The sequence below is a fragment of the Puma concolor genome, chromosome E2, assembly GCF_028749965.1.
Source record: "Puma concolor isolate L17-30 chromosome E2, mPumCon1.1.hap2, whole genome shotgun sequence".
NCBI classification, from domain to species: domain Eukaryota; kingdom Metazoa; phylum Chordata; class Mammalia; order Carnivora; family Felidae; genus Puma; species Puma concolor.
Window position 1 is genome coordinate 52348962 of NC_141681.1, and position 15353 is coordinate 52364314.

The 15353-nt window shown below is 52.0% G+C and overlaps 1 protein-coding gene and 1 long non-coding RNA gene across 4 annotated transcripts in view; both read left to right on the forward strand.

Annotated features, from left to right (window-relative positions):
- Window positions 1–8009: 8009 nt before the first annotated feature.
- Window positions 8010–15353, forward strand: part of PNMA8C (PNMA family member 8C) — a 32796-nt gene continuing 25452 nt past the window's right edge. For all 3 annotated transcript variants that reach the window (XR_015244967.1, XM_086690177.1, XM_086690176.1), the window contains exon 1: window positions 8010–9095. Coding sequence is in view for 2 of the 3 variants with exons in the window: in XM_086690177.1 (XP_086546303.1) it covers window positions 8480–9094 (615 nt within the window). In the remaining variant the exon portion in view is untranslated. The remainder of the gene's footprint in view (window positions 9096–15353) is intronic.
- On the forward strand, window positions 9150–12157 carry LOC147573681 (uncharacterized). The gene is made up of 2 exons (XR_015244966.1): window positions 9150–10776; window positions 11877–12157. It is a non-coding gene; the product is annotated as an uncharacterized LOC147573681 (long non-coding RNA).

A 15353-nucleotide genomic window follows, 5' to 3' on the forward strand; every position in this document is an offset into this window, starting at 1 on the left:
TACAATCCCTTTCCATGATTCCTCCTCTTCTGCCTGACATTGACCCCTAGTGGGGCCTGGGGGGTTGGGCCTCGACCATTTTCTCTCCCCTCTGAACACCCTCCGTCTAGATGATCTCATCCGGCTCCGTGGCTTAAAATTCCTCCCATGTCCCCATGGCTTCTAAATTTATACCCCACCCTATGTCTCCCCTGAACTCCTGGCTCGCGTGCCCAACTCTGCTTGGCAGTCTGCTGGGCATATCAAATTTAAGACCTCTAAAAATGGGACTCCTGATCTCCCACAATTCGTTTCTCCCTACAGCTTCCCCATCGTGGTGAATGAACCCACCACCACGTAAGCCAAAAACGAAGGCAGTAAAAAAATTTTTTTTAACCGAGGTGAAAGTCACATAGTAGAAAACGAACCCTTTGAAGTTGCACGTGAAGTGGCCTTTAGTGCATTCACAATCTTGTGCAACCATCACCTCCGTCTAGTTGCAAGAACTGTCATCCCCCACAAAGAAATCTCGACACCATGAAGCAGAGGGTCCCCCTTCTCCCCCTGCTCAGTCCCTGGCAGCCGCTGATCCACCTTCAAACTCCGGATTCATCTATGTTGGGTATCTAATCCAAGTGGAATCATGCAAAATGTGGTCTTTTGTGCATGATATCTGCAAAGTTCACCCAGTTGTAGTGTGTCTCAGTATTTCACTCTTTTTGGAGACTGAATATTATTCCATTATGTGGCTATACCTCATTTTGTTTATTCATTCATCCACACAATGGAGAGATCTAGGTCTGTAGGAAGGTACATGTATCATGTGCCCTGTATAACAGGGGCACCTGGGTGGCTCAGTCGGTTGAGGGTCCAACCCTTGGTTTCGGCTCAGGTCACGATCTCGTGGTTCATGAATTCGAGCCCCGCATCGGGCTCTGTGCTGACAGCTCAGAGCCTGGAGCCTGCTTCCGATTCTGTGTCTACTTCTCTCTCTCTCTCTCTCTCTGCCCCTTCCCCCACTTGCGCTCTGTCAAAAATAAACCCTAAAAAAAAAAAAAAAATGAGCAAAGGGTTTGCATCGACATTTCACCAAAGCGGATGTACAAAAAAGCACACGAAAAGACGCTCAACGTTACTAGTCCTCAAGGAAACGCAAATCAAAACCACCATGAGATAGCACTTTGCACCCACTAGGATGGTTATAATAATAATTAAAAAAAAAAAAAAAAAGCAAACAGGCATTAACAAGGGTTGGCAAGGAGGCAGAGTAGTTGGAGCCCTCGTGCGTCGCTGGTGGGAACGTCAGTAAGATGTTACCACAGCTGTGGAATTGCCACGCGATCCAGAAATTCCATTCCTGGGTATACACCAAGGTAATCGAAAGCGGAGGCTCGGATATCATAGCAGCGTCATTCACAACAGCCAAGAGGTGGAAGCAAAAAAAAAAAAAAAAAAAAAAATGTGTTTATTCCACACAATGCAGTATTTTTTTAAGCTTCTTAATTTTGAGAGAGACCAACAGAGAGCATGTCTCAGGGAGGAGCAGAGAGAGACAGAGAGGGAGGGAGCGAGAATCCCAAGCAGGCTCTGCGCTGTCGGCACAGAGCCCAAGGCGGGGGCTCAAACCCACGAACTGGGAGATCATGACGCGAGCTGAAGTCGGATGCTTAACTGACTGAGCTATCCAGGCGCCCCTGTGATGGCTACCTTTAAAAACTAATATATCTGGGGCGCCTGGGTGGCGCAGTCGGTTAAGCGTCCGACTTCAGCCAGGTCACGATCTCGCGGTCCGTGAGTTCGAGCCCCGCGTCAGGCTCTGGGCTGATGGCTCAGAGCCTGGAGCCTGTTTCCGATTCTGTGTCTCCCTCTCTCTCTGCCCCTCCCCCGTTCATGCTCTGTCTCTCTCTGTCCCAAAAATAAATAAATGTTGAAAAAAAAAATTAAAAAAAAAAAAAACTAATATATCTGTTGTAGTTATACGCATCCTTCAAGATCCCACCTCCACCAGGAAGCTTTCCTGGATGAGCCTAGGCAAGATTCATGGCTCCAAGCCCCCGTGGAACTTTAAACTGTGGCAAAACATGCCCCGGTTAGCGAATTCTGTATTTTACGCCCCACACCGGGGATCAGAACACATCTTCATGATAATTACAGGGCTCCTCTGTCTGACTGTCAACAGGCTGACCCAGCCTGTCCCAGCCACCAGACCAAGCTCCTAAAAGCAGAGCTTGTCTCACTCACTCAAGTATGCCCAGCACGTTGCCCAGAGCCTGGGACAGGAAAACTTCTCAGTGGATGTCGGGGGATCGAATCAATGGACCATTCTGCCTCCCGCTTCTCAATTTGGAATGTGCCTAAGCCCAGGGATATGGCGATGGCAATGGCACCCCAAGGACTCACGAATCTACGGCAGATTTTCCTTGACATCCCTCACAACACATAGTTAACGACAGTTTTTTTTTTCTTGTGATGAGAATTTTTCAGATCTCCTCTTAGCAACTTTCAGATATACGGTCCAGTGTTCTTAACGACAGTTACCATGCTGGACCTCGCATTCCCAGGACTCCTTTATGTTGTAAGAGGAAGGGTGTGTACCTTTTGACTACCTTAGCCAATCCCCATCCGTGGAAACCACTAGACTGTTCTCAGTTTTGGTGTTTCTTTTTTGTTTGTTTTTGCGTTTTTAAGATTCCACATATAAGTGAGATCATAAGGCATTCCCTCTCTCTCTCTCTGTCTATTTCACTCAGCATAATGCCCTCCAGATCTATCCTTGCTGTGGCAAATGGCAGGATTTCCTTCTTTTTAAATTTTTTTTTTAACGTTTATTTATTTTTGAGACAGAGAGAGACAGAGCATGAACAGGGGAGGAGCAGAGACAGAGGGAGACACAGAATCCGAAGCGGGCTCCAGGCTCCGAGCTATTAGCACAGAGCCCGACGCGGGGCTCGAACTCACGGACCGTGAGATCATGACCTGAGCCGAAGTCGGATGCTTAACCGACTGAGCCACCCAGGCGCCCCATCCCCCCGCCCTTTTTTTCCCCACGGTGGTTTGTTTTTTGAGGACCTTCCATAGCGGCTGCACCGATTTCCATTCCCGGGGGGGGGGGGGGGGGGGGGGAGCTGGGTGGTTCAGCCTGTTAAGCTTCTGACTTCGGCTTGGGTCATGATTTCAAGTTGGTGAGTTTGAGGCCCCCCTTCCCCCCTCCCCCTCCCCTTCCCCCTTCTCCCTCCCCCCTCCCCCCTCCAGACAGTGCGGAGCCTGCTTGGGATTCTCTCTCAGTCCCACTCTCTCTGCCCCTCCCTCACTGGCGCTTTCTCTCTCTCTCAAAATAAAGAAAAGAAACTTTTTTTAAAAAGTTACCAAATAGGGAGCTGGGGGTGGGGGGGGGGTTGCTAAAAAAATATCTATATGCCAGGTCTGTTCCTCTGTAGCTAGTATTGGGTTTGGGGTTTGTTGTTTTTAATGGGTTGGAAGCTTTTTTTTTTTTATTTATATTTTTATTTTGAGAGACAGAGACAGCGCGAGTGGGGGAAGGGCAGAGAGAGAGAGAGAGAGAGAGAGAGGGAAAGAGTGAGAGAGAATCCCAAGCAGGCTCCGAGCTGCCGGCACCCAGAGCCTATGCAGAGCCTGCCTCGGGGCAGCAAGGTGAGCCGGCAGATCAATGACAGCGTGTAGGAACCGCTGTGGGGCCTGGGGCCTGCGTAGACCTTCCCTCCGTAATGCCCATCTTGCCACCTAAATCCCATGCAAATCTCTCTTGCAGATAACTCTAAGCCAGAGGCACTTGGGGGAAAGGAATTCTGAGATGCATAAACCCAGCTTGGCTAAATGAGAACAAAATCACATGGTCCAGAGAAGGAAAGCCACCTGCCCAACATCACACAGCAACTGTCTGAAAAGAGCAGGAACTAAGCCAGGTGACACCCCCCCCCAGACCCCCTTTTCTCAGGGGACGGCGTGATGTTGTATGAGGTCGGATGTTTGGGCCCGGGAGTCAGGGCGCTGAAGAAGGAAGCCTTGGCTTTGCCATTCATTAGCTGTGTGGCCTTAGGTAACTGAATTAACTTCTCTGATCCCCAGTTTTCCTGACTATAAAACTGGGGACATTAATAGTATCCATGTCATCGGGCTGTTGCAAAATGAAATACATGTGCCAAGCTTAGCCTGGTGCCCGGCACATTATGAGAGTTGTGGGGGGGGGGGGGCATTCCTGTGTTACTGTTATTTCCAAGTGCCCTGCACTGCCGGGTCCATGGGTGATGGCACCTTCCCTCCCCCACCCGCCCTTGAAGTTTCGGTGTGGTCCTGTGATTTGCTTTGACCAACGAAAGGAGAGCAAGAGTCACCTGTGTCCCCTCCCAGTGGAAACATCCGGATGCTCCTTCGCGTGCGTCCCCCGTGCTCTCTCTTCCCTTGCTGTGGTGACCATGGGAACACACGTGACATGGAGATCAAAGCAGCCTGGGTCACTAAACCACGGCACGAAGGAGGTTGTCCCGAGAGGCATCTGGACCCACAGCCGACTTTGCACTTTGCCGGTGAGAAAAAAATAAAGCTTTCTTGTGTCAAACCACCGGGATGTGGGGGCTTAGCTGTTACTAGCCGCAGAACCTAATTTATCCTGACTGATACAGAAGTTAACCAGTGAATGTTAAAAGTACTAGAAACTGTTTTAGTAATTTAGTCATCGTATTTGTGATGGCATTTGTTTTTTACTTTAGAGACAGAGAGAGTACATGCGAGTAGGGAAGAGGGGCAGAGGGAGAGAGATTCTCTCTCTCTCTCTCTTTTTTTTTAAGTTTTATTTATTTACTTTGAGAGAGAGAGTGTGTGTGAGCCGGGGAGGGGCATAGAAAGGGGAAGAGAGAGAATCCCAAGCAGGCTTGTGCGGTCAGCACAGAGCCTGACACGGGGCTCGATCTCACGAACCGTGAGATCACGACCTGAGCTGAAATCAAGAGCCAGACACTTAACCGATGGGTCCACCCAGGCACCTCAAGAGAGAGAATCTTAAGCAGTTTCCACGGCCAGCATGGGGCCAAGCACGGCGTCTGGGGCTCCCCTGACCCCGGGATCATGACCTGAGCCAAAAGCGAGAGTCTGACGCCTAACCGACCGAGCCACCCAGGAACCCCCAGATTCTCTTATTTTGAAGGAAAGCCAGAAATCTGACTTTTCGTCTGATTTGGGAATTGAAAAGTTAGCTATCGATTCAAATTTTTGAGAAGTAGACGGAGCTAAATTAAAACCGGCCTGAAGTCCCATTTCCCAGGCTGAGGCTTGCCGTCGGTGGCCTCGGACCTGAACGATTCCCTCCAACTAACAATGGACCTTTGCCAAGACGTTGTCCAAGGTCATCCTATCACCAGGTGCCGCCCCGCGTTCTCGCTGACGTAACACTCCGTCATTCAGTGTGGACACTCACGGGTGGACGAGGGTGCCGTTGTGAGGTGCTGGGTGTAAAGTCTCACGGAGGGGCCACATTTGGAGTTCAGGTTGATTTCCAGTGAAAGGACTTTTCACATCCCGGGTCACCCCCGGGGTCCCCGCCAGTCCTGCCCTCAAGTTCACACATTCTACTTGTCCAGTCTGCTCCCAGGGTGACCAAGGGGGGGAAATACTTTGAGAGCTGGAGAAGTGTCTTTGAAACTTAAGCGAGAGAGAGAGAAAAATCGCACAATAAACGCCAGCCCAATATTGTGCCCACGTCATATATTACAATATAATTGTGGCCACGACAACTCCAAGGTGTGAAAAAGACAAAGCAAAAGGTTGTATGCAGTAAATACTCGTGACTCTTTCTGTGTTAATAAAGCTGCATTTTGGATGCGAGTTACAGAAGGTCCAGGTCAGATCAGCCTCAAACAATCAAGACAATATGCAGATTACATAAAGAACTACAAATCGATAAGGAAAAGATGACAATCTAATTTAAAAAAACAAACAAACAAGGGGCGACTGGGTGGTTCAGTCCGTTGGGTGACCGACTCTTGACTTCGGCTCAGGTCACGATCTCACGGTTCATGAGTTCGAGCCCTGCACTGGGCTCTGTGCTGACAGTGTGGAGCCTCTCTCTCTCTCTCTCTCTCTCTCTCTCTCTCTCTCTCTCGCCCCTCTTCTGCTCCCTCTCTGTCTCTGTCTCAAATATCCTCAACGTCACTGGCCATCAGGAATATTCAAGTTAAAAACACGAGACTCCACTCCCCAGACACTGTGCTGAGAAACACACCCAGGTTGCCCACGTGGAAAGTTCTGACAGTAGCTAGTGTTGGCGAGGACCCTGAGGGCCCCTGGCGGAGTGTATCTGGTCATAATCTCATAGTTCGTGGGTTCGAGCCCCCTCTCCTGGGCTCTATGCTCTATGCTGACAGCTCGAAGCCTGGAGCCTGCTTCAGATTCCATGTCTCCCTCTCTCTCTGCCCCTCCCCTGCTCACCCTCTGTCCCTCTCAAAAAATGGAATAAACATAAAAATAATTGTTTTAATCCTAAACTTCATTCTGATCGGACTGGGTTGAGGTATCCAGCCCTTAACCGATCTCTGTGAGCTGGGAGATGAAACACGCTGATTGGCTTAGGCCTGGGTTACCTGGGTGACCATTTCTGAACCAATCACTGTGGCAGGGGGGTGGGATTATGATGATTAGTCCAAGCTTATTGGCCCACTCTGGACCTGGGGGTTCGGAGGAAGTCAATCCAACTCAAACTTTATGGCTTTTGTTACTCGGCTGGGGAGGGGGGCCAATGGACATTGTGAAGGTGATCGTATGTGCAAGCCATTTCTTTTTCTTTTTTTTTAAATTAATTTATTTATTTTGAGAGAGAGAGAGAGCAAGTGGAGGAGGGAGAGAGAGAGAGAGAGAGAGAGAGAGAGAGAGAGAGAGAGAGAGAAGGAATCCCAAGCAGGCTCACTGTCAGCGCAGAGCCTGATGCAGGGGCTCAAACTCAGGAACGGGGTGGGGTGGGGGGGAGATCGTGACCTGAGCCCAAGTCGGACACTTAATGGACTGAGCCACTCAGGGGCCCCTCTTGTTTTCTTTTTTAAAAATACAGTTGAGGGGCTCCTGGGTGGCTCGGTCTGTTAAGCATCCAGCTTTGACTCAGGTCATGATCTCACGGTTGGTGGGTTCGAGCCCCGCCTCAGGCTCTGCGCTGACAGCTCGGAGCCTGGAGCCTGTTTCAAAAATGTATATATTTTGAAACAATCACAGACTTACAGGAAAGTTGCAAGTGGGGCACCAAGCATTCTGTTTCCCTCCTGAACCATTTTGAGAGAAAATGGCCCTGAATGTTGCAGTGGGTGTGTCCTTCAAAGACATTCCGAGGTAAAGACACTTATGTTGTTTTTGGTCCCTAAGTTTTAAAGAAAAAAAAAATTTTTAACGTTTATTTATTTTTGAGACAGAGACAGAGCATGAACGGCGGAGGATCAGAGAGAGAGGGAGACACAGAATCCGGAACAGAATCCTCCCCTGGTCCCTAAGTTGTATATGAGCCAACGTACAGCCCACATTCCTCCACCACACCTCCCATTTACTCACGTGTTTGTGTCTACACAGACTCCTGGATTCTGATTTTATCAGGGGGTTATGGTCTCATTTGTCACATCGGTGCTCAAATTGTCCCAGATGGGGCCAGCGGGAGCCCTCCGAGCTGGCTCTCGGTCCTTCCACCTGTTATCCTCATTCTTTGGCCATTTCCTGACTTTCTCGACCCCCCAAAAAGATGCTCCGGGATAACCTTGTATCTCCTCTGTCCCCTCTCCCTGGAATCAGCCATTCTCTCCAAGGAGAAAGGAGGGTGCTATTGAAGGCAGGGGGCTGACCCCTCACCCCTGAATGACCCCCTCCGACTCCGATTTCAATGCGGCTGGCCCCGGCCAATGGCAGAGGCGATGCTCTAGCGGTTGCCATGGAGACTTCTGGGGCGCCCGAGCCGAAGGAGGCGGTGACGTCACTGCGGGAACAAGTGCAGCGGCCACAGCCACATCCTTGTCTTCTCCGGGCCACGGGGCACTGAGGGCGGCCTCTGGGCCAGCCAGCCTGCCTTCTGGGCCCCCACCCACGACACCCCGGTGGCAGCAACCCCAGGGAGATCCGGCCTCCCAGATCCGTTGAGACCGCCAGGGCCGGCGAGACCTTTGGAGACCATCCCCAAGAAAGGACAGCGCATCTCCGGGCCCTCCTCGGTGCGGCCTTGCCCAGGCGGGGGGAGCCCCCAGCCGGCTGGCAGACTGCACCTCCATTTCACTCGGCCTCAGTCCCCGGGATCTCCTGAGAGCCCCCTCAGGGGAAGGTTACAAGAAGCCTGGACGCGGGGGCCCTGTGGGCAGGGCCAGGGGCCTCGTCGACTAGAGGGACCGACCGGGCCCCTTGCGGCCTCTCTCCGGCTCAGCCTTTTCGAGGGGATCGTGGCATCCTGGATCGCCTTCCGGATCCCCGAGGCAGCTCGGGGGTGCCCCAGCGGGCATACTGCTGCCTCCGCGAGCTGGGCAGGATGCTGTTCGGGGTGAAGGACATCGCCCTGTTGGAGCACGGGTGCAAGGCTCTGGAGGTGGACAGTTACAAGTCCCTGATGATCCTGGATATCCCGGAAGACTGCGACCACGAGGAATTCGAAGACATCATACGGGCCCCCCTGAGACCTCTGGGCAAGTTCGAAGTGGCTGGGAAGGCCTTTCTGGAAGAAGAGAGGTCCAAGGCAGCCATCATCAGGCTGGCGGAGGACATCAATTATGCCGTCATCCCCAGGGAGATCAAGGGCAAGGGCGGCCTGTGGAGGGTGGTCTACATGCCCCGGAAGCAGGACATTGAATTCCTGACCAAGCTGAACCTCTTCCTGCAGAGCGAGGGCAGGACGGTGGAGGACGTGGCCCGGGTCCTGAGGCAGGAATTGTGCCCCGCAGTGACGGGCCCCAGAGAGCCACCTGCCAGAAAGTGCCGCGCGCCCGGGGCCGGGGAGAAGCAGCCCGGGGCTGGGGCCACCGCCGGGGCGGATGCGGCGCCGCCTCTGGACTCCACGGAGAAGCCGAGCAAGCCTGGAGATGACAGGAGAGGCAAGAGGAAGCATAAGAAAAACCGGCGAAGGCACCATGCATCTGACAAGCTGTGAGGTGACATGGGGAGGGCGCGGGGCCGGGGGGGGGGGGGTGGGGGGCGCGGCAGAGTGGGAGGTGGGTGCCATCTGAGTGGGTGTGGGTGACGACTGGGTAGCCTCTGAATTCGTCTGGGGAATTTGAGGGAGTGTGGATAATACAAAGGATGGGGAATAGTACTCAAACGTGGAGGTCACTCTGAATGAGTGTCATCTGAGTGAGCCAGGGGGACATCTGACTGGCAGGGAGGGAGGGCGGCTCTTCTTATCCGAGTCAGCTTCTGGGTTACCTCTGCGTGGTGTGGTCCCTGTCCGGTTGAGCCTGGGTCATTCATTCATTCATTCGTTCTCACACACCTACTATGTCCCAGGCGCTGTTCTAGGAGCTGGGAGAAGCGAGTGGACCCAACGCAGATCCCTGCCTTCGTGGCACTCATAGAGGCTGGGGAACATTCGAGTCACGTGGGTACATCTGAGTGGGTGCGGGTGCCGTTTGAGCGGATGTAGGTAATATTTGCTTGCGCAAACTCACTCACTCAACCAATGTTTTCTGGGCACCCACGGGGTCCGAGGCACAGCTTCGGGCACTGGCCATACAGCCGGGAGCAAACGGACCCACGCCTTGCCCTGGCGACACTCACAATTCAGTATCCGAGTAGGTGCGGGGAACACCTGAGTCGCTTGAACAGACGAGTGACCCAGGTACCATTTGGATGTGTGGGTGGCATCTGAGTATGAACGGGATGTGGGCGTAGTGGGGGGCAACATGTAAGTGTGGGGGGAACACCTGGGTATGTGTGAGAGTGTCATTTGAGGGGACGAGGGTAACTTCTGGGTGAAGAAGGGTCTCAGAGACCCTCCAACAACGTCTGACAACCTGGAGACCCCAGAAGGTCGCAGGCTGAGCCCAGAAGCGCCTCTCGGGCTGTTTCCCTGGAGACCGAGGGCCGTCCTCCCCCTCCCCCACCGCGCATGAGCAGGTGTTTACAGGAAACGGAAGAGGAGAAACAGGGCCTGGGAGTCCAAGGTTGTGCAAGAGGTCTCGCGCCAGAATTGAGGAGAAGCCAAGAAGGAGGAACGTGTCAGGGAGCTCCCTGCTCTGGAGAAAGGCCACTGTCCCCTTCAGCACCGCCGTCCCCTCTCTGTGGGCTGAGGTTGGGGGACAGCGAAGCATGTGTTGCCAGGAAGAGACCCAGAACCTTCTGGCTTTCAGCCCTGCTGGAAATGCCGCCATTGCAAAGTCTAGACCCATTTTGGTTTTTCAGCGGTTTCGTTTGGTTTTTGGTTTTTGGTTGGTTTGCTGGGGGGGTTGTTTTTGGTTTTGTTGTTGTTGTTGTTGTTGTTTTGTCTTTTAAAAGGATGTACCTTGAATGTACCTCTGGCAGAAAGTCGTCCAGGGTGGACCACCCTGTTTTATACACGGCAAACAGAAACCATGCCTGACAAAGTGAGATGCCTGCTCGCCACACCTGAGGAGCTCCGTGCTCTGGCGCTTGACTCTCAAAAGCTGTCGCTGTTCCGTACTCGCTCGGTGTCCCTTACAGGGATGGTCAGACGGGGGACTCTTCTGCTCTGATTGGCGCCTGGGCTTGGGATGTGGGTCTCCCCAGATCCACCTCCAGAAGCTCTGACTTGCGCAGAGGGGGCGCTCGGCTCTACAGAGCAAAAGGCAAGACTCCCAGGAAAGAGTCCAAAAGGAGGTAAATAATTAAAGAGGTCACCTTCAAGGGTTATCGATTAACAACATGAACCTTGAGTCCCCCCCCCGTGACGGTGAAGAACAACAACAAAATTGGTCAGGTGACATCCAAATGCCCATGGGGAGACAGAGCTCTCATTCGGGGACGTCTGACCTGTGAGTCTGCAAACTTCCATTGGTTCAGGGATTTGCAAGGGTTTGAGCTGAATTTCTTTTTTTTTTTTTTTTAAATGCAATCTACACACACACACACACACACACACACACACACACACACACATAGAGGCTCAGATTCTTACCAACGAATTGTAATAGTGGACCCAGCCCCCCAATGTATTACTATGGTGGGCATCAGTCATGTCCGTGAATTCCAGCATCCAACCTCTGTTCTCATTTCTATGGGGCTGCCCCCCGTGGCCCCCTTAGCAGAGCCGAGAGGTGGAGATTCTCTCTCTACCCACCCCTTCACCTTGGCAGCCAAGGTGCAGGGTGCAGGACCCACCCTCAGGCGGTCAGAAATTCCTCTCAGGTCCTTGCATTCCCAGCAAGTGTCAAGACCGAAGGAGTTTCTAGAGTTTGCTTGCAGTGACAACCCAAAACCCGAAAGACTCTGATTTCTGTAAACTCCCCAAGCTGACTCTGCACCATCAGCCTCGACATCCCTTTTTGCTGTAAAGATTTCCCTGCCCTCCCCAACGTGTGTATTTGATCTTCTTGCCAAGTGCATCCAGGGTCTAGAAGTTTGTAGTTTTCTATTGATCTTTTCCGCCCTTGTAAGTTTCCAGCCTGGGCAAAGCCACTCACAGTGTATCTTTCTACTGTGTTCACCGTTTCCTTTTCCTCTGAGTCCCAAGTGGAACAAATGCTACACAGACCTCAGGCACGTTTGTTTGTTGCATGCCGTTCTCCCATCGAGGCACAATCATTGCATCGTAACAAGGGACAGCGTGACATTTCTTACCGTCTTATCGCAGTGTCAGGGCTCTTCTTTGTGCTGATTGTGAGGTTCAGGTGTTTCCTCTCCACCGTTCATACTTGTGATCCACGACGTTGCGTGGTCGTTCAACGTGGCCCCTGAAACCAAATCTACCGCTTCTCAAGGTTTTCTGGAAGAATTTCCGGACAGAGCAAAGCAAGCGGTTGTGCAGAACTGTTAACGGTTTGAAGCCAGTTATCTGTGACTCGAGGCATGGCTGGCACACAGCAAATCCTGAGCGAAAATTCCCCAGGGGATGGGACACGCTGGCTGGGAGAAGCCTGCGGCTGGCCTCTGTAAACCCCTCATTTTCGAAAGCGGGTTCAGCTAAAACCCTCCATCATTCTTTGCGGCTCAGGCCCTATTGTACAAATATGAACGTGTAAAATAAACGTTTGCGGATGCACTCACGGCATGCTCTTTGATATGTGGGGGGAATCCATGGGAGATCTCATTTGGAGAAACAATCTATTGCCAAAACAACATTTGGGGCTTGTTTTTTAAAGTTTATTTATTTTGAGAGAGAGCGTGCACGTGGAGAGAGGCGGAGAGAGAGAAAACCAACCCCAAGCAGGCTGTGGGCGCAGAGCCTGATGCAGGGCTCGATCTCACCACCGAGAGATCGTGACCTGAGCTAAAATCGAGAGTCAGACGCTTAACCGACTGAGCCAGCCACATGCCCCTAAAAAAGCATTTTGAAAACTGCGTCCATGAGTTGCCTGAAGTTTTCCAGGGCTGGATGATTTTTGGTAAGGGGCGTCATCCTATCTCATGGCCAACGGAACACAAAACACGCACCGCTCTTCTCTCTCAGTGGCTCCCAGGGGCTGAGGGAAAAGGTGAAATGGTTTATCTGGGATAAAAACAAGATCCAGTCCGTGTTCCAGGGACTGTGCCCAGTTTTCAGTACTCATTAATTCATTGTATCTTCCCAACCCCCAAGGTATGGCAGTATGGATCCACAATCCCTTATCCAAAACCCTTGGGCCAGAGGTGCTTCAGAATTCAGAGAGTTGGAATTCAGGGATTTCAGAAAAGTGAGACAGTGTCTATGTTTTATATTGTGTAATTCACCCCATGGACAGGTTGGGGCACCTCCCATAATCAAGCCTATGATATTCGTGTTCTGCAGGGAAATGTAGGATTTTGACATTAACGGAAATAAATTAAGACTATAACTAGCCCCGTGTCCTCCTAGATCTTGTCTCTAAATGTTTTCCTCCTTCTTGCGGGGGAGGGGGGGGGTGATGCAAAGCTCTCGGCATTTTTTGGACCTCAGAAGGTTAGGGATGATGAGTTGTTCTACTCACACTACGGATAAGGAACATGAAGCTCAGGTTAGATGACCTGCCGGAACCACACACGAAAGCTCAAGAAGGACCGAAGCCCGGGTCTTTCTGTGGACAGTCTGTGCTCCTGACGCAGGGCTGGGTCTCTCTGCGGCTCCTCCAACAGTGCTCCCTGAGGACCACGGATCCTGAAGGAGGGCTCTGAACCTTGGAGAGGCCAAGCTGTATCCGATTCCCATGGGACTGGCGCTGGTGATTCCCCATGGGTTCCCCAGATTGCCTCTCTGTGCTTCTGCACCCTGCTCTGCGCCCTGGGAGACCGACCACCCTGCACTACATTACCCAAGCTCCTTTGCCCATGACTTCCGGATGGGATCAGCCAATGGGAGGCAGCAGCGGAGGCGGGGGGGGGGGGGGGGGCGGGAGGAGAGAGAGAGGTCGGGGTGTTTCTTCCCCGCTCTCTCGCTGCTGGGCTCCCTCTGTTTTCTGGAAATTGTCGTATCCTTGTACGGTGATACATCTGTCTGTGTGGTCACTCCTCTGCCCACACTCCTCCCTGACTTCCATCCCCCTTCAGAAAGAAGCTCGACATCTTCATAACCCGCCCACCTCAGCACGCCATCTGACGACACTAGCCATCCCCAGACACGCTCCTAGCCACCTCAGAACCTTTGCCCCGTGCTATTGCCTCTGCCTGGGACACTCTTGTATGACTCCCACTGACTCTTACCCCTTAGGTCCCTTTTTCCAGGAAGCCTTCCAGGCCACTCCCGGGATAGATTGTTCCCCCTAGTTTATCTCCTTATAGCTCCCCTGTATTTTTCTGGCTTGGTATGTCTCCCGATGGTGATTAATTTATTTGTATAGATCTGTTGAATGCCAGTCTTCCTTGTAAGACTATGAGCTCCCAGAAGGCAGGGCTGGGTCTATCTCGTTGCCCACTATATCCTCTGGGCCCAGCACTGTATCTGGCACATAGTAGGTACTCAAGAAATGCATATACAGGTGTGACTGTTTTCATATAGGTTGTATTTTCATTCAGAAACAGTAAAGCCATGAGATAAGGAGATGGCTATCATTGAAAAGATAGTTAGGGGCACCTGGGTGGCTCAGTCGGTTGAGCGTCCGACTTTGGCTCAGGTCATGATCTCCCGGTTGTGAGTTCGAGCCCCAAGTCGGGCTCTGTGCTGACGGCTCAGAGCCCGGAACCTGCTTCGGATTCTCTGTCTCTCTTTCTCTCTGCCCCACCCCCGCTTGCACTCTGTCTCTCAAAAATGAAAAGCATTAAAAAAATTTTTTTGAGGGGCGCCTGGGTGGCGCAGTCGGTTAAGCGTCCGACTTCAGCCAGGTCACGATCTCGCGGTCCGGGAGTTCGAGCCCCGCGTCAGGCATCTGGGCTCTGATGGCTCGGAGCCTGGAGCCTGTTTCCGATTCTGTGTCTCCCTCTCTCTCTGCCCCTCCCCCGTTCATGCTCTGTCTCTCTCTGTCCCAAAAATAAATAAACGTTGAAAAAAAAATTTTTTTTGAAAGAAAGAAAAGATAGTTTGTTACATTCCATATTCTATCAAGAGGATGGGACATGTCACACCACGGGGTGCCATATGACAAAACACCAGCATTGGTCAGGAGGCAGAGGGAGGAACAGGGGAAACCGTGGGCAAGAACTTTTATTGTGGTTTCTGCGGGAAGGAATGGGTGAGGCAGGGTAAGCAGTTTTATGATTGGCTAGGTTGAATAATTTCAGCAGATTCTGGGGTGTGGGGGCTGTCCCTTCTTGTCCGGGACCTGGCCCCGGGGTGAACAGAGCAGGTGGGTGGTGCCAGAGTGTGAGGGCCTGATAAAGGACATAGCTGGGGGTGTGGGGTCTGGGCTGGTCGGTTTGCATTCAAGGAACATGCTCCAAGGCCGGCACCGCTTACTTTCTCTAGAAATTTCTTAACCCTGGAGGGGCAGCCCCTCAAGAGTCAGCGAGGCCCCAGACATCAGAGAGGCAGAATACGGAAAATAGGGGCACCTCAGTGGCGCAGTCGGTTAGGCATCTGCCTCTTGATTTCGGCTCAGGTCATGGTCTCACGGTAGTGGGATCGAGCCCCACGTCGGGCTCGGCACCTACAGCGAAGAGCCTGCTTGGGGTTCTCTCTCTCTCTCTCTCTGCCCCTTCTCCATCTCTTGAAATAAATAAACATTAAAAAAGAATACGGAAAATAAAAGACACAGTTGTTACGATAACACACATAGAACACAGACAAATATCTATGCACGTCAATAGTGGAACTGAATCTGAAATTCCTCGCATTGGCTCACTAGGCAACC